At 46.8% G+C, this 18,554-nt stretch overlaps 1 protein-coding gene, 1 long non-coding RNA gene and 1 other non-coding gene across 3 annotated transcripts in view; 1 reads left to right on the top strand and 2 right to left on the bottom strand.

The window, feature by feature from the left end:
• Positions 1-270: 270 nt before the first annotated feature.
• Positions 271-17,941, top strand: LOC105470694 (ring finger protein 114). The gene is made up of 6 exons (XM_011722890.2): positions 271-435; positions 5,431-5,581; positions 9,541-9,647; positions 10,295-10,409; positions 13,358-13,465; positions 16,151-17,941. The coding sequence occupies exons 1-6, from the start codon at positions 296-298 to the stop codon at positions 16,214-16,216; spliced, it is 687 nt and encodes a 228-aa protein (XP_011721192.1). The 5' UTR covers positions 271-295; the 3' UTR covers positions 16,217-17,941.
• Positions 3,506-18,554, bottom strand: part of LOC139358433 (uncharacterized) — a 44,562-nt gene continuing 29,513 nt past the window's right edge. The window contains exons 3-4 of the long non-coding RNA XR_011613261.1: positions 12,951-13,113; positions 3,506-3,640 (exon numbers count right to left, since the gene is read on the bottom strand). This is a non-coding gene — a long non-coding RNA (uncharacterized lncRNA). The remainder of the gene's footprint in view (positions 3,641-12,950; positions 13,114-18,554) is intronic.
• Positions 4,180-4,284, bottom strand: LOC112424754 (small nucleolar RNA U13). The gene has a single exon (XR_003015659.1). It is a non-coding gene; the product is annotated as a small nucleolar RNA U13 (small nucleolar RNA).

Genomic DNA, 18,554 nt, shown 5'->3' with positions numbered 1-18,554 from the left:
GATAAGTGCAAGTGGTGCCGAACTAACGACTTAAATTTGGAAAACAGCGGCCCACGCGCAGAGCCCGTCCCAATTCTGGCAGCCTTTGGATTTGGCTTCCACGTTTTCCAGATTTCCCTCGGCCTCCAGCTCGCTAGGGTCAGAGGGGCCCCAGGGGCCGCGAGGGGCGGCCCACCCACGAGCCCCGCCCCCAACCGCTCACCGCCCCGCGAGCCCCGCCCCCTCCGGCCGCGAGCCCCGCCCCCTTGGCCTACTCCTCATCGGCCGCCGTTGCGCGGCGCAGAGCGGCAGCAAGATGGCGGCGCAACAGCAAGACGGCGGGGGAGCTGCGCAGCTGGCGGGGCCGGCGGCGGAGGCTGATCCCCTAGGCCGCTTCACGTGTCCCGTGTGCTTAGAGGTGTACGAGAAGCCGGTACAGGTGCCCTGCGGACACGTGTAAGCGGCGAGCCCGGGCCTGGTCGGGAGGCACTTAACTGACTGGGAAGGAAATGGAGCCGAGGAGCGAGATGCGTCTCAGGGCGGGAGCCAGAGGACCCACCCAGAGGGGCCTCCCGGGGGTGTCCCCCGGGGCTCCTAAGGGCCGTGAAAGCTGCCGGGGCGCTCTTCTGTCCCGCCCTGCTTACTTCTAAGTATCCCGTCCCTCCGCCCGTCTTAGCGGGGCAGCTGCTGTCCGTTGAGCGCCTGCAATGTTCCAGGCGGCCTGTCAGTCTCCTTCCCACACGTGATAGTGGACTCGTGCCCTGCGGGGACTTTAGGCTCGGAAGTCCGCCCTTGGAGAGCCGACGTTTCCTTTCTAGACCGCGTCGCTCTTAAAGCATAGGACATTTGGCATTGAGTCTAGCTGTGGCGAGTTATTCTAATACGAACCAAAGTTGGGAGAAACGCTGGACTAGACTAAAACAACAAAAGGGAAGTCTTTATGGGGATCTGGCCAGTTTGCCCTTAGCTGTGAAAGGGGGTGGGAGTTGGCAGATGGGATTGTTAGCATTCTACTTCCTGTGTAGGAGGTTTGTTTCTTTCAGTTTTCAATTAAGCCTTCATGACCTGAATACTGTGAATAGACTGGTTATAATGATTAAAGCAGATATGTGTAAAGATGTCCAGTCCTGGGCTGTGGCCGGGGCTTTCGAGGTTGGTCGATTTGGATCTAAGCCTTGTTCTATCAGACGCACAGACACACCTGAGTTGAAAGAATTGTAGACAACGTGGCCACCTGCTGCTTGCCTCAGAATTGGCTTTTCCTCTCGTCTCTCTCAGTGCTTACCGTGGGATCACCTTGGCATTGGTCTTGGCACCCCTTCACTAGTCAGCAGGCACAGTAGCCATTGCACTCCATGGGCATTATTCTATAGCCACCCTGCAGCGGGGGAGGGTTGGCAGCCATTTTACAGGTGAATACACCGAGGGTCCGACGCTTGCCTGTCGAAGGGTCGCCGTGGCCTAACTCTTCCCAGATATAATGCAGGTGACCGTTTTAATAGTCTAGAGAACAGTGCTTGGCACCTAACTGGCTGCTTTTTGCCTCATCATGTAGCTTTAGGCTATTCCTCTTTGCAATTCAGTTAGCCTGGAACTCCTCCCCAACCCCACCCCCCCACCCCCCCCCCCCCCCCCGCTTCGGGCTTCAAGTCCCTGGTTAGGTTACCTCACCAAACACCCATCCCCATCTAAATTACTTCCCCCACTTCCTTTCTGGGACTTAACTTCCTTCTCCTTGCTTGCACAGAGCAAAACTTACAGCTCATGATGGAGTGGCCATATCTTTTTTGCCCCTCAGCTGACTGGAATGGCCTCTATGTGCCAGATCTTGGGGTAGACTCTGCCTTCAGAGTTTACAAATCAGTACCAATGACTCGTCAAACTATTGTAAAAATTCATTCTGCAAGTGGGAGGGTATTTCAGGGATCACACCTCTGTGCGTGGGGTGAATGATCAGGTAATGGTTGAATGAACTAATAAGTCGTGTAAGCAAGCTTCATGAGAGTTGAAGTGGTCTTTAGCTTTTTCATTGAATCCGCTTATCCTTGGATCAGGTTTACCTGATTTTGGATTAATTCAGTGGATTTCATTTACTATTAACATTTGTAAAAAGGCTAGACCCAGCACAGTTTGCTAAATGAAGAGCAGCAAAATTTGAGATTTTCTTGAGCTGGGTGAACCTTTCCTAGGTCAGAGGGCAAGGAACTACTGGTATTCAAACCTTGGCTCTTCTCTATCCTATCCTCGCTGTCCTAGCCCCACGTGCTCAGCAGTTCAGTGCAAATTGAAGACAGATGGAAGCACCTCTGTGAGGGCAGCCTGAGTCCCCCTTAGCTCCAACCGAATGCTTTCTCCTGTGCCTACTTGATTTTTACCTTTTGTGCTTGGAAAGTTGAGCATCACTACAACTCTGGCTGGGGCACTGGATTTTTATAAAACTTTATTTCAAGCCCTGAATGACTGCGTTTCCAATCCAGTAGAATACAGCTGGAGAAAGGCAGCTGGCTGGGTGCCCAAGAGAGGAGAATTTCTTCCTAGCACTGTGACAGAGTGGAGCGTCAGAAGGCTGAACTAGGAAAGGGCCCATAAATAGGAAATAGAAACTGAAAAGCCAGCCCAGGATATTTGAGCAGTTCAAAAGCAGTCTGGTAGTTTGGGTATGTCTCAGGCACAAAGTGACTCATGAACATTTGATAGATGAGCTGAACCTGTGTGTGTGCTTGCAAAGAGACTTCGAGCTGCTTTTATCTGCATGCTGGGTTTGGTTGCATTATACTCACTGGACCCTCTGTGCTCTCTTGGGTTCCTGTTGTCATCTGCATTTGTGAACAGGCAACAGAAGTGATGGCCACAGGCCCCGCCTGTGTCTACTGCCTTATCGCTTGCCCTTCTCACCATGGTCTACCGCATTGTGGCCCCCAAGGTCTGCCTGCCTGCCTTTCCAGTCCTAATTTGTGTGTGGCATCATCTTGGTGTGGAGCTCTGCACCCAGATCTGTGTGGCTGTCCTCGTAATCAGGTCCCACCCAGCTCAAATGCCAACTCCTCAGAAGCAGCTTTCTGTGATCCCTCCAGCTGGTCTGTTTGCCATATTTCCTTCATATATTTAATCACTATCTGAAATTAACATTTGTGTTTCCCTTCACTCTAGAATGTAAGCATCATGAGAACAGGGCTTTGTCAAGTTTCCATTGCCCTTAGTGGTGAATGAATAGACTCCCTTACCTTCTCTGTACCTGGTCTGGAATTTTGCCTAACAGCATTAACATCTAACTTAGTGACAAGGAGGAAGGAGATTCTTAGAGGCAATAGAAGATGGTCAAGTGTTCAGAAGATTGCCTTTCATTATATTTCCTTAGTTCTTTCTGGCAGATTTGGTTATACTGCCTTAATCTATCAGGTTGGGTAAGTAGCTCAGGGTGTCTTCTCCATTCTTTCTGTATGCCTTATCTCAGCATTACCATCTGCCTAGGCTTTAGGATAGAAACTCGGTCATCTTTGACTTCTTTTCTTCAAAGTCAGTAAGTTATCAAGTCCTCCTGATTCTGCCTCTCCATGAATGGTTTCCTGAATTCATCCCCTACTGCTTCAGTCAGACCCTCACAGTCCTCTGCCTTTAGCCATCTGTTTGGTTTCTACGTTGTCTCTTCTCACCTTCTCACCTAAAAAAAAAAAAAAAAAAAAGAAGTATAGGACTGGGTGCAGTGGTTCATGCCTGTAATCCCAGCATTTTGGGAGGCCAAGACAGGTGGATCACCAGAGGTCAGGAGTTCGAGACTAGCCTGGCTAACGTGGTGAAACCCCGTCTCTACTAAAAATACAAAATAGCTGGGTGTGGTCGCACGTGCCTGTAACCCCAGCCACTTGGGAGGCTGAAGCAGGAGAATCGCTTGAACCCGGGAGGCGGATTTTGCAGTGAGCCAAGATCGCACCATTGCACTTCAGCCTGGACAACAGAGCACAACTCTGTCTCAAAAACAACAACAACAAAACTTTGTTTTCCGTGATAGCACAGAAATATTTTTCTGAAACCTGGATTTGGTCTTGTTTTGTTAATACCTTGCTTTAAACTTCTGGCTCCCTACTGCTTATGAGGAAAAGTCTGTTAGATTTTTATTTCCTCAGATACATATGAATTTTAAGCCTAAATTAGGCCTAGAATAGTCTTCCCTTCCTCTGCTAGCTGACCTCTTTTTTTAAATGTCAGATGGGTAATGGGCCAACATCTGTAACAAGGTTCGAGGGTGGCACATCTCACACATGCACATGAACACCCAGTCCTCACGTCCATGAACTACAAAAGGATCCAGCTGAACAGTTTTAAGGCTGATCAGAGACGCTGTCTCTGCAGTGTTGTTTTTTTTTCCCCCTTGAGACAGAGTCGCGCTCTGTTGCCCAGGCTGTAGTGCACAACCACCTCTGCCTCCCAGGTTCAAGCGAGTCTTCTGCCTCAGCCTCCCAATTAGCTGGGGTTATAGGCATCTGCCACCTTGCCTGGCTAATTTTGGTATTTTTAGTAGAGACAGGTTTCACCATGTTGGCCAGGCTGGTCTCCAACTCCTGACCTCGTGATCTGCCCGCCTTGGCCTCTCAAAGTGCTGGGATTACAGGCATGAGCCACAGCGCCCAGCCGTCTCTGCAGTCTTTCCAGCCCTTTCCTTCTCAGGTCACAACTAGTTGCTTTTCCCTTTATGTTCCTGTAGAGCTTTGCCTTCACCTCTAATGATAGCAGCTCCCCTTTATAGTGCGTTTTGTACATGCTGGATACTCTGCCAGGGGTCTGCTATACAAACTGTATCCTCCCAGCAATCCTAGAGGTAGGTACTACTCTCTCTATTTCACAAAGTAAAGAATAAGATTCAAGAAACCCCACTGAAGCCGGGCTCGGTGGCTCAAGCCTGTAATCCCAGCACTTTGGGAGGCCGAGACGGGCGGATCACGAGGTCAGGAGATCGAGAAACACGGTGAAACCCCGTCTCTACTAAAAAATACAAAAAACTAGCTGGGCGAGGTGGCGGGCGCCTGTAGTCCCAGCTACTCGGGAGGCTGAGGCAGGAGAATGGCGTGAACCCGGGAGGCGGAGCTTGCAGTGAGCTGAGATCCGGCCACTGCACTCCAGCCTGGGTGACAGAGCGAGACTCCGCCTCAAAAAAAAAAAAAAGAAACCCCACTGAGATCCCTCGGTGGCAGGGCCTAAGGCTTGAACCCTCAACCTTAACACCTTCACTGCATATCACAGGAGTTTGCATTTGTTTCTGTAGTTGTGTGTTCTTTGTAGTCCACTCCTATCCCTCAATTCTTCTGGCCTGGAAGGACTTAGTATTTGAATTGGGAGGAGAGAGCAAGTTGTTTTTTACTCCATTATCCATTGATGTCTTTTTAAAAGTTGATCCATATTTGTTTTCTTGTCTCCATGATGCGTGACAGAGGTTCTCCGTATGTCTTGTTCTAGCTTTTGCTCTGCATGCCTGCAGGAATGTCTGAAGCCGAAGAAGCCTGTCTGTGGGGTGTGTCGCAGCGCTCTGGCACCTGGCGTCCGAGCCATGGAGCTCGAGCGGCAGATTGAGAGCACAGAGACTTCTTGCCATGGCTGCCGTAAGAATGTATGTGGAAGTAATGTGGAAGAGGCCGTGTCTTTCCATGATAAGATGGGGTAAAACGTACAGCTACCATGTTGTTTCTGAAGTTAGAGCATGACTAGGTCACTAACAGCACGCGTGCATGCCAGTTACCTGTGGTGATGGCTGGGCTGGTTTGTTTTCATAACCTACTGGTTTTTGTTTCTTTTTTTAAGAGTTGGTTAAGTATATATTTTAGCTTTGAAAGCCATAGAAATAGTTATCCCAGTTTTTTCCTATAAAAGATCAATTTTGCCCGGGCGTGGTGGGTCATGCCTGTAACCCCAGCTCTTTGGGAGTCCAAGACAAGAGCTTGAGGCTAGGAGTTAAGAGACCAGACTGGGCAACATAGTGAGACCTCATCTTTACAAAAAATAAAAGTAGCCGGATGTGGTGGTATGTACCTGTAGGCCCAGCTACTCAGCAGGCAGAGGCCGGAGGGATCACTTGAGCCCAGGAGTTTGGGATTACAGTGATCTATGATCATGCCACTGCACTCCAGCCTGGCTGACAGCAAGACCCTGTCTCTTAAAAAAAAGTCAATATGAAATCATTGGATTATAGTAACAATAGCTAACATTTGAAATGCTCTTGTATAATCAGAGTCAAGTGTATTTATTTTCATACGTGTTATAACTGCTACTGGAAAGGAGAAATACTGTTGTCTTATTTTCCAAGAGATATACACAGCCTTGTTGATTTTAGAATCATTAAAATTTTTAAAATTGCAGACCATACAAAAATACACAATAATGTAGGCTTGTTCCTCATTCCAGAGATTATTTCAAAAATGGTTCAATTTAAGGCCTGGCAAGGTAGTTCATGCCTGTAATCCCAACACTTTGGGAGGCCGAGGTGGGTGGATTGCTTGAGTCCAGGAGTTCTGGACCAACCTGGATAACATGGTGAAACCTCAGCTCTACTGAAAATACAAAAAACTAGCAGGGCATGGTGGTGTGTGCCTGTAGTCTCAGCTATTCGGGAGGCTCAGGTGAGAGGATGGCTTGAGCCCAGGGGGCAGACATTGCAGTGAGCTGAGTTCTCACCACTGCACTCCAACCTGGGCGATAGAGCTGGACTTTTTTTTGTCTCAAGAAAAAAAAAGTGATTCAGTTTCGAAAGCTACATAACATTTTCTGCCCTTTGACAAATTTTTACCAAAAGTTGGTAAAAACTGTAGAATGTTTACCAACCCAGTTGTAGAATTTTTGCAAAATGAGATCACACTATAATATATATGTTTCTTCAACTTTTTTCACTTGTTTAAATGTACATTCATTCCCAACTTTTTTTTCACTTTCAGTTTTTTTTTTTTTTTTTTTTTTTTGAGACGGAGTCTCGCTCTGTCGCCCAGGCTGGAGTGCAGTGGCCAGATCTCAGCTCACTGCAAGCTCCGCCTCCCGGGTTCCCGCCATTCTCCTGCCTCAGCCTCCCGAGTAGCTGGGACCACAGGCGCCGCCACCTCACCCGGCTAATTTTTTGTGTTTTTAGTAGAGACGGGGTTTCGCCGTGTTAGCCAGGATGGTCTCGATCTCCTGACCTTGTGATCCGCCCGTCTCGGCCTCCCAAAGTGCTGGGATTACAGGCTTGAGCCACCGCGCCCGGCCAGTTTTTTTTTTCTCTTACATATTGGACAGCCTTGCATATCAGTTTCATTATTTTTAACACTTCGGTATGGATGCCCATAGTATGAATATACCTTACCATCTCCTTTTCAGGGCGATTTAGTATTAGCGATGCATAGTAGGACCATTTTAATGCTGAATAGGGCTATTTTCTATATCTTAATTGGGGGCTTCACTATTGAGGCTGGGCATGGTGGCTTATGCCTGTAATCCTATCACTTGGAGAGGCCAAGGTAAGAGAATCACTTGAGCCCAGGAGTTCGAAATCAGTCTGGGCAGCATAGTGGGACACTGTATATACCAAAACAAGCCAACAAACAAAACTAGCTGTGTGTAGTGGTGTCTGCATGTAGTCCCAGCTCCTTGGGAGGCTGAGGTGGGAAGATTGCTTGAGCCCAGGAGTTTGAGAGCAGCCTGGGGAATATAGTGGACCCAGTTTCTACAAAAAAAAAAAATTGGGGATTCCTCAGTTTGTAGCTTAAAGTCAAGTTCTTTAGCTGGAGGTGAGACAATCATCATGGTAAGCTGGAGCTCCAATCTTGGAGCATTTTTCCCCCTTTGAAGTTTACTTTTAGAAACTCAAGATACTGAATTACAGTTTCCTACTGCCTTTTTTTTTTTTTTTTTTTTTTTTTTTTTGAGACGGAGTCGCACTCTGTCGCCCAGGCTGGAGTGCAGTGGCATGATCTCGGCTCACTGCAAACTCCGCCTGTTGGGTTCACACCATTCTCCTGCCTCAGCCTCTGGAGTAGCTGGGACTACAGGTGCCTGCCACCACGCGCGGATATATATATATGTATACATATATATGTATATATCTCTTGTTTTGTTTTGTTTTGTATTTTTAGTAGAGGCAGGGTTTCACCGTGTTAGCCAGGATGGTCTCGATCTCCTGACCTTGTGATCCGCCCACCTCGGCCTCCCAAAGTGCTGGGATTACAGGTGTCAACCACTGCACCCGGTCTCTTCATCTTTATTTATGCATGCATAATGTGGTTTTTGGTTTGGTTTGGTTTTGTTTTGTTTTGTTTTTTGAGACGGAGTCTGGCTTTGTTGCCCGGGCTGGAGTGCAATGGTGTGGTCTCGGCTCACTGCAACCTCTGCCTCCCTGGCTCAAACCATCCTCCCACCTCAGCCTCTCAAGTAGCTGGCACCACAGGCATGTGTCACCACGCCCACCTAATTTTTTTTGTATTTTTAGTAGAGACAGAGTTTTCATGTTGCCCATGCTGATCTGAAACTTGGGAGTGCAAAGTGATGGTCCACCTCAGCCTCCCTCAGGATTACAGGTGTGAGCCACCACGCTCCACCCATGATGGGCTTTTTGTTTGTTTTACTGTGTGCTTTTGCTTTTCTCCATTTTCAAGATTAGTTATTGTATGGTTGGCATGGCTCTAAAAATGTTTTTCTTTCCTCCCTCTTTTCTTCAATTCTTAAAACTTTCTTTCTTTTAGAAAACCTGTAATGAAGCATTATTCTCTGGGTTTTCTTCTCTTTCTATTTTACTATTGCACAGCCTAGATTTTATGTGAAAGGTTGGGCTGGGCATGGTAGCTCACACCTGTTAGCCCAGCACTTTGGGAGGCCAAGGCAGGCATATCACTTGAGGTCAGGAGTTCGAGACCATCCTGGCTAACACGGTGAAACTCCATCTCTACTAAAAATATGGAAATTAGCTGGGCATGATGGCACACGCCTGTAACCCCAGCTACTCAGGAGGCTGAGGTGGGAGAATCACTTGAACCCGGGAGGCGGAGGTTGCAGTGAGCCAAGATGGTGCCACTGCACTTCAGTCTGGACAACAGAGTGAGTGAGACTCCGTCTCAAAAAAAAAAAAAAGAATTTAGATTTTAAAGATTATTTCTCAGAGTCTGGTGATTGATACTTTAATCAGGGTTGGTGGCTTTTATACGTTTTACCTAAATGATCACTTTTCTCTGCTGCACATAACAGAATGTGGTTTTTGGCTTGCTATAAGGAGACTAGTTTAAATGCTAGTATAGAAAACTTTTAACAACATCCTAGATTTGGAACTTGTCTGTGAGCACACAGCCTGTCATGAATAGGAGCAAACCTCTAGAAGAGTTATTTTAGAGTGGAAGCGGATATCCTGATTTAGTCAAATAAAATAGCAGCCTTGTTATTAATGGGAAATCTGCAATAATCAGGGTTTCAGCCCCATCAGCATAGTCAGGAGTCTGGTGAGATTATTTGCCAGGGTGGTGTAGGTCTAGTTTTCTTTGCGCCCTTGTTTGGGACTACATTTGGCCTGTTACAAGGTCCTCACTAACTTGTGGGCTCTGATTCTTCCTATTTGAGTTCTTCCTATCCAAGATCCGGTCCCACGTGGCTACTTGTTCCAAATACCAGAATTACATCATGGAAGGTGTGAAGGCCACCATTAAGGATGCATCTCTTCAGCCAAGGTAAATGACTCAGTCTCCCCTTAGGTGGAGGTCATCTCTTGCTATTAATACAAAGAGGTTGGACACCTTGCATGGTCAGGGGTTTAGTTGTATGAATTGTTATGCTGGCTAAAGCTGATACAAGTATTTTGGGAGGAGTATGCAAGGGAGGACTCTGGTGTTCACTTCAGATGTTAGCTGAGCTATTCTTTTTTTCTTTTTTGAGATGGAGTCTCGCTCTGTTGTCTGGGCTGGAGTACAGTCGCGCAATCTCAGCTCACTGCAACCTCTGCCTCCCGGGTTCAAGAGATTCTCCTGCCTCAGTCTCCCGAGTAGCTGGGATTACAGGCACCTGCCAGTAATCCTGACTAAATTTTATATTTTTTAGTAGAGACAGGGTTTCGCCATGTTGGCCAGGCTAGTCTTGAACTCCTGACCTCAGGTGATCCTCCTGCCTTGGCCTATTGGGATTACAGGTGTGAATCACCATGTCCGGCTAGCTGAGCTATTGTCTTCAAAACACTTGATCTGAGTCTAAAGTGATCATCAGCGTCCTTGTTGTTACACATTTGGTGAGCTTTGCTCCTTTTGGGAGTGTACTGTGGTTGAAGTTGAATGGAAAGGTACTCACAGAAAAATTTTCTTTTTTCCTGTCTTTCACCTTCCAGGAATGTTCCAAACCGTTATACCTTTCCTTGTCCTTACTGTCCTGAGAAGAACTTTGATCAGGAAGGACTTGTGGAACACTGCAAATTATTCCATAGCACGGATACCAAATCTGTGGTAAGAGTAACCTTTTTTTTTTTTTTCTCTTAAACTTTATTATGGGAAAGGATCAAGCTTGGAGAAAAATGATGGGATTAGTAAAATGAACTCCTGTGTGCCCTACACCTAGATTCACAGATTGTTAACATTTTACCATATTTGCTTAACCGTGCTCTATAATACACACTTTTTGCTGACCACTTGGGAATAAGCTACAGATACCATGACTTTTTTGCACCCTGAATAGTTTGCACCCTGATACAGTAGTGTGTATGTCTTAAGAACAAGAGTGTTTTCCTGGAAAATTATATTTTTGTGTGTATAATCATATTCAAGAAATTTAACATTGATACAATCTAATATCTAACATAAAATTCATGTTTTAATTTTAACAATGGTAATGTCCTTCATAGCAATTTTCCCCTCCCCCCAAAGCAGAGGCAGGGATGGTACATGAGTTCTCTGGGTGCTACATTAAGTCATGTGATGTCTATTGTTGCTAACATTAACTTGGATCCCTTGGTATCCACCAAATTTCTCCATGAAGCTTTTGGAAGTAACTTCTTCGTATTTGTGGGGAAAGAGGATTTAGGTGAAATTATTAGGAAAAGGCTTATCAATCCTTGGACATTTTACTCAGATATCACTGACTGGCATGTGTAGTCTCCTTTTAAAAAAAAAAAAAAAAACATAGGCCGGGCACGGTGGCTCACACCTGTAATCCCAGCACTTTGGGAGGCCAACGCGGGTGGATCACTTGAGGTCAGGAGTTCCAGATCAGCCTGGCTAACATAGTGAAACCCCATCTCTACTAAAAATACAAAAATTAGCCAGGCATGGTGGTACGCGCCTTTAATCCCAGCTACTTGGGAGGCTGAGGCATGAGAATTGCTTGAACCCGGGAGGCAGAGGTTGCAGTGAACTGAGATCATGCCACTGCACTCCAGCCTGGGCAACAGAACGAAACTCCCAAAAAAAAAAAAAAAAAAAAAAAAAAAGTATTTGTTCCATCTCAGCAATGCGTTACCTTTCTCTCAATGTGATTGACAGACTAGGTCTTTTTTTATAGTTAGGTGTATACTTCCTCTATAGTTTTGTTTTAATTTTTCCATTTATCTCATACTGCTTCTCTTGAACTACATACTCTGTTGTATGGGCAGCCTTCAGCTCCATTGCTGTAAACAGTGGTGCAGAGATTTTAGAATTTTAATGAGCTTTTGTGAGAGTACTAGGGCAGCTATCAATGCTCATCTTAAGATAGAACTGGCCGGCCGGGCGCGGTGGCTCAAGCCTGTAATCCCAGCACTTTGGGAGGCCGAGGCGGGCGGATCACAAGGTCAGGAGATCGAGACCACAGTGAAACCCCGTCTCTACTAAAAATACAAAAAATTAGCCGGGCGCGGTGGCGGGCGCCTGTAGTCCCAGCTACTCAGGAGGCTGAGGCAGGAGAATGGCGGGAACCCGGGAGGCGGAGCTTGCAGTGAGCCGAGATCGCGCCACTGCACTCCAGCCTGGGCAACAGCGTGAGACTCCGTCTCAAAAAAAAAAAAAAAAAGATAGAACTGGCCATTTTGAGAAACATATCTTTGCCTGTATTTATGTATGTTTATAAGCTAAATTCTTAGATACAGATTGACTTGGTTAAATGTTACTTGCACTCATAATTTTGTTGGATACTATTATTGCTGAACTTTTCTGGTATGGCAGCCTAATTTTCTGTCTTTTTGCCCTCCTTTGGCTTCTGAAATCCCTCTGATTATGTTGTCTATGTTGAGGCTTTCTCTTCAGCCTTTGGCCCTCTGTTCTGTCTTCCTCTTCCTCTGCAAGTTCTTAACTCTGCGTTTCTCCCTTCCCTTTGGAAGCCATCTCCTTTTCAGTCTCTAGTCCTGTCCTATGTTCTAGCTCCCCAGCTACAGCTGCCTGTCCACCTCTTCCACTCAGTCTTCTACCATCCCAGATTTCTCTCATGTCAGTCCCCTTTATCACTGTATCCTCTTTGCTGTGGGGTAGGGTTGCACCTTTAAGTGGGGGCACTTAGGTCATCTCTCTCCCTGGCATGAGTTTTCCATGCTCACTGGTCTGGTCGTTTGCATGTGTTGACAGTAACCGCCACCTTCTGGCCTTTTCTCGGTGCTGCTACCTCTTCTGGAGCAGCATTTTTTTTTTTTTTGAGACAGAGTCTCACTCTGTTACCCAGGCTGGAGGCTGGAGTGCAGTGGCACAATCTCGGCTCACTGCAACCTCCACTTCCAGGGTTCAAGCAATTCTCATGCCTCAGCCTCCCAAGCAGCTGGGACTACAGGTGTGTGCCACCATGCCCAGCTAATTTTTGTAAGTTTAGTAGAGAAAGTGTTTCACCATGTTGGCCAGACTGGTCTCAAACTCCTGACCTCAGGTGATCTACCGCTTTTGGCCTCCCAAAGTGCTGGTATTACAGGTGTGAGCCACTGTGCCTGGCCTGGAGCACTCTATCTTGTTCTCTTTGCCTTTCCAAATACCCAATCTTCAAAACCCAAATCAACCTGTTGCGTGAGGGCTTTTTGGCCCCATCCCCCTTACCTGAGTATTTCCTTTGTTAAGATGCATGTGAGGCTGTGTTTTACTTCCCTGGGACATCACTCATTGGCTTATTTTCTTAGTTTTCCTCGTGCTTTTGGATTGTCTTCTGTGCTGGATTGGAAGGCCAGTCTAGGCCCCCCACCAGGCTGACTCACTTCTCTGCCTACAGTAGGGAATGAGAAAGGGTGGTATCATGATTTGAACTTTACCCACTCCCACGTGTCATTTGACTTGAGTAGGAAATTTGCAGTGTTTTCTGGGCTGCTGATGTGCACAGGAAGGAGTTACTGGCCCTGGACAGTATGTCAGGAAAGCTGTCCTGGAAGAAAGGAGGCCAGACACAGGCTACAGAGGGCTGGTGCAAGCTTGGAAATTGGGTGCTTAAGACCTTGCTTTTGTGTTGAAAGGTTTGTCCGATATGTGCCTCGATGCCCTGGGGAGACCCCAACTACCGCAGCGCCAACTTCAGAGAGCACATCCAACGCCGGCACCGGTTTTCTTACGACACTTTTGTGGTAAGTCTGGAGCCTAGGCTCTGATCCCTCCCCTGGGGGAATGACACGGCTACTTCACTCTTCTCAAAAGGGGAAGTGGGGCCCCCCTGGTGTTGAACTTTGTCACTGTTGTGATGGGCTTCCAGTCTGTATACTGGATACAGTGATAAAGGGGATTGTCAAGAGAGAAATCTGGGATGGTAGAAGACTGAGTGAAAGAGGTGAGCAGGCAGCTGTAGCTGGGGAGCTAGATGGGCTTCCAGTATGTATACTGTAGCTACTATACAGTTTCTATTCATGGGCCAGGCAGGTGGCCAGAGTGACATTTATTTGTTTATTTGAGATGGAGTCTCACTCCATCGCCCAGGCTGAAGTGCAATGGCATGATCTCAGCTCACTGCAACCTCCACCTCCTGGGTTCAAGTGATTCTCCTGCCTCAGCCTCCTGAGTAGCTGGGACTACAGGCGCATGCCACCATGCCCTGTTGATTTTTGTACTTTTAGTAGAGACAGGGTTTCACTATGTTGGCCAGGCTGGTCTCGAACTCCTGACCTCGTGATCCGCCCACCTTGGCCTCCCAAAGTGTTGGGATTACAGGCGTGAGCCACCACGCCCCACCCAGAGTGACATTTAAGAAGATGATCTGGGCCAAGCGCAGTGGCTCACGCCTGTAATCCCAGCACTTTGGGAGGCCAAGGTGGGCGGATCACGAGGTCGGGGTTCGAGACCAGCCTGGCCAACATAGTGAAACCTTGTCTCTACTAAAAATACAAAAAATTAGTCGGGTGTGGTGGCGGGTGCCTGTAATCCTAGCTACTTGGGAGGCTGAGGCAGGAGAATCGCTTGAACCTGGGAGGTGAGGTTGCAGTGAGCCAAGATTGTGCCACTGCACTCCAGCCTGGGCAACAGAGCGAGACTCTGTCTCAAAACAAAACAAAACACAAAGATGATTTGGTCAGTCTTGAGACAGAGACAGTGATGCTTGCTCTTTCCATTTCCTAGCCCTGCCCCCAAAGTTTTGTCTACTTTTCTTGTGGTTTATATAACTTCTGCCTGTTATAGAACTTGGTTTGGGGCCAGGTGTGGTGGTTCATACCTATAATCCTAGCATTTTGGGAGGCTGAGGCAGGTGGATCGCTTGAGCTCAGGAGTTTGAGACCAGCCTGGGCAACATGGTAAAACCTTGTCTCTGCAAAAAAATATAAAAATTAACCAGTTGTTGGTGGTTCCTGCCTGTAGTCCCAGCTACTTTGAGGGAGCTGGGACAGGAGGATCTCTTGAGCCCAGGAGGCAGAGGTTGCAGTGAGCTGAGATCATGCCACTGTACTGCAGTCTGGGCAACAGAATGAGACCCTGTCTCAAAAAAAAAAAAAAAAAAAAAAACAATTTGGACTTGGGAGGCTCAAGCTCACATGTCCATGGGGACCATAATTGAAATGATCCTCCTGAGGATTTCCAAGCCGGGTTGTGTCCGACTCTATGCTGCCATCACCTCCACCCCTTGTTTTCCTGTGGAAATGCAGGCGCAGCATTGCCTAGCTTCTCCATTCCCCCACCCCATGCCCAAAGCAGGACAGGAAAATTTCACAGGAAGTTTCACAGGTTTTAATTATCTTCAAAAGTACTTCAGGTCAAATAGCATATATCCACTAGCCAAATACGGCTGTCAGGTTTATATTCTTTCCCTAGAGCTGGGTGGTTTCAAAGGGGCACACTGTTGTCTTGGCATTATAGTAATAGGTAAATTTGGCCAACTATATCAGGTAAACCTCCTACGTATATAGATGTCAGGTTAGGATTTTAGAGTGGTGTTCGGTCTTAATGGCTGAATTTCAGTATCTAAGAAAGAAAGCTCTTTCCTAAATTGTCATAAAGAATATTTATTCTCAGTCTGACAGTGTCTGAAACTCAGACTTCAGAATAACTCCCTTTTTGTTAATGTGACACAGATGAATGTAATTCCTAAAAATGCCTCATTAAAGAGGGCTGGTTGCACTATAGTTTCTGCTGTACTGTATGGCTCTAAAAAACTGATTCTGTACTGGGCACTGATTCCACCTCTCAGAAACAACTCTTCAGCTCAGTGCATCTGCGTGTTCTGTTCCAACAAACTTATAAACGTTCTGAGCACTTGGTCTGTGCCAGGCTCCATTCATGTGCTGTCTGGGTCTCTCAATCTCCATTTAAAGGAGGCATCCTTATCTTCATTTAAGAATAAGGCAGCAGACTGGCCAGGTGCAGTGGCTCACACCTGTAATCTCAGCACTTTGGGAGGCCGAGGCGGGTAGATCACGAGATCAAGAGATTGAGACCATCCTGGCCAACATGGTGAAACCCTATCTCTACTAAAAATACAAAAGTTAGCTGGGCATGGTGGCACACGCCTGTAGTCCCAGCTACTTGGGAGGCTGAGGCAGGAGAATCGCTTGAACCTGGGAGGCAGAGGTTGCAGTGAGCTGACATTGTGCCACCGTACTCCAGCCTGGCAACAAGTGAGACTCCATCAAAAAAAAAAAAGAATAAGGCAGCAGAGACAGATTAATTTTCCCAAAGTTACATAGCTAGCATCACAGACAGTTGAATCAGGGATCCAGTTCCTGGCAGCCTGCTCCAGATCCAGTTGCTAGGCTGTCCTGCTTCTACTGAAAGCCAGTCTTTGCATCTGGGAACAGTTGCTGAGGCTGCATGTCTGTTTTTGCCCTTAGGATTATGATGTTGATGAAGAGGACATGATGAATCAGGTGTTGCAGCGCTCCATCATCGACCAGTGAGCAGAGTCTGTGCTTGCTGTCTGTCTCATGTTCCAGAGCTTCCATTACATATTAAACGTGAAACCTATGACTCCTGTACCTTACCTGTTCAACAGACCTGAAAATGAGCCATGGCATTGGGACAGGGTCACTTCTGACAGGGGAAATGGGTCCCCAGGTCAGCCCTCCTCTTCCCTTTGGGCTCTTGCCAAAGCTGTCTTCCCCTACTGTTAACCTTGTTTGTCACATGGTTGAGTTTGTGTTGGTTCTCGGCTACTTTCTGGAGCTTCTGCCGCCTCCTGTGGAAGAGAATCTAGCTTCTCCACCTCTTGTTTCACACTCATTCCTCCCATCCAGTGTTTGTCTCTTGAGTCCTGCAAGCCAGCCAGGACCTTTTCTGGGTCATGAATAGCACAATGAAGCAAGCGTCTCCTTTCCTTGTCCCCGAGGTGTGCAGACTCTGGCAGCCGTGCACCTGACCAGAGCTGAAGCTTCCGCTGGGCTGTGGGGTTGCCATCCCGGGGTACATGTCACCAGTCCTCTTGGGGTTTTGCACCATCTGATGCTGGATGTTTTGATTAGTGATATTTTCCTAATACTACATATCCTTAGAGTTCACTGGTTCAGTCTTAAATGCCTGCATGGTGCCTTTTTAGGATAAGGTATAACCATATATTTTTGGTGGAAGTGTTTCTGGGTTAGGGAAGTTAAAGTCTGTTTATCCATAAGTGGGGAGGAGGGTCAGCGAAGAGAAGTGGGAGGGCCAGAGCTTTTTGGTTCTGATTTACAAATTAATGAAGTAGTTTCAAACAACGCGGTCATGTTTACCTCTATTTGGGAGCCTGCCTAATTCTTACTCTAGAAGCACAAAAAAAGAATCCTCAGATGAATTAGAAGAAAGAAGTTTGGGGACTCAGCGGATACTAGTTCTTTTACCTTCTGCTTGGTAACTTAGATTAAACTGAGCATTGTTTTTCTATCACATATGTTTTCCTTATGACACTGGTTTCGACATGTAAAATGTGTTTGAAAACCTGCTTTGTAGATGCAGAGAGAAGCTGTAGGAAACCCAGTACCGCCCCCTGGTCTGTTGTGACGAGACATTGTTCATAAGGCACAGCACATCGCATGATGAACAGTTGTTAATAAAAGCTGTTGCTGGAAACTTGCTTTAGTAACAGCTCAAGAAGCTTGGAGTTCATATTTCACAAATATTAATAAATATAAGTCCAAGAGCTGTCAGCCTAATCTGTAGGAGCAGAACCTCTGACCAAAAGGCATATGGGTTTAGGTTGGTTCTTTGATGTCATATGTCTCTAATGGGGCTGCAAGTGACCTTGTGCTTGTACACTGCTGCTGCGGGGCTCCGTGCCTGCCGGTGAAGAGCTGCAGATGCTGAGAAGCCAGCAAAGACAGGCCCGCTGGAAAAAACAGTTCTTTCATTAGTATTTCTCGGGAGGACCCAAAAGTTAAGGTCAGCTTGTTCGCTGTAATTTCTGGAAACAGTTCTCTCAGACCTCCCTGAATTCAGATCATCTCAGAAGTCTGGAGGGAAATCTGACGAAACCTTCATTTGAGGGAACTGATATGAGTGTATGTCCACCTCACTGGTGGCACCAAGAAACTTATTTCCTTGTATTAAGTGCACTTCTTGTATTTCTAGTAAGATGACTTTCCAGAAAGTGAGATTTGTTATGTTCTGGCTTTTAAAGGTCAAATATAAATAAATTTCATAACTTAATGTAACTGGGAAGCTATGGTTCTTGTTTTCATTCAACATCATTTGCCACAGCATGGGCTTGGGGAACCTCCAGGAGATTGTTAACCCTTTCTAGAAGGGAAGTTCTTGCTTGTTGCTGAGTCCTATTTGGTGTCTAATCTCTGACGCCACCAGCTGGGCCTCATGGTGCCTGTCCTCTGTAAAAAGAACACTTGTTACAGTTGGGAGGCTCTGGGAGGTGAGAAGTGACAGTGCTCCATATAGCAAGGTTTTAGACATGCGGCTTCCGCTGCGTGTGCATAACAGCAGCAGTGCTGAGGGCTTGTAGTAAAGGGACCCTGCAGGGTCAAGTTTCAGGTCCTGGATGTGTTTAAGTTCGTACTCTGCTGTGAGCTGTGGGGCATCTAGTGAATATTTTCTGAACCTGTCTCCTATGAAGTGGAGATAATTTTATCTGCCTCTTAAGGATGCTAGGATCCAAGGAGCAAAGTATACAGAGCTCTCCGTGAACAGCATCGTGGGTGCCCACTGTAGTGTTTGGCTGCTTGAGCTTCATTCCAATCCCATAGAAACCTTAGTTTTTTTTTGTTTTTTTTTTTTTTTTTTTAGTAAGACGGGGTCGCCGGGCGCGGTGGCTCA

The sequence above is a fragment of the Macaca nemestrina genome, chromosome 15, assembly GCF_043159975.1.
Source record: "Macaca nemestrina isolate mMacNem1 chromosome 15, mMacNem.hap1, whole genome shotgun sequence".
Lineage (NCBI taxonomy): Eukaryota > Metazoa > Chordata > Mammalia > Primates > Cercopithecidae > Macaca > Macaca nemestrina.
This window is presented reverse-complemented; position numbering and strand designations above follow the sequence as displayed.

What these genes read in the sequence shown, in the direction of transcription:
- LOC105470694 (XM_011722890.2), top strand. Translation starts at nt 296, where the DNA reads ATGGCGGCGCAACAGCAAGACGGCGGGGGAGCTGCGCAGCTGGCGGGG. An exon ending in CAGGTGCCCTGCGGACACGT is followed by an intron (nt 436 to 5,430) that starts GTAAGCGGCGAG and finishes GTCTTGTTCTAG; the next exon opens with CTTTTGCTCTGCATGCCTGC. An exon ending in GCCATGGCTGCCGTAAGAAT is followed by an intron (nt 5,582 to 9,540) that starts GTATGTGGAAGT and finishes TTCCTATTTGAG; the next exon opens with TTCTTCCTATCCAAGATCCG.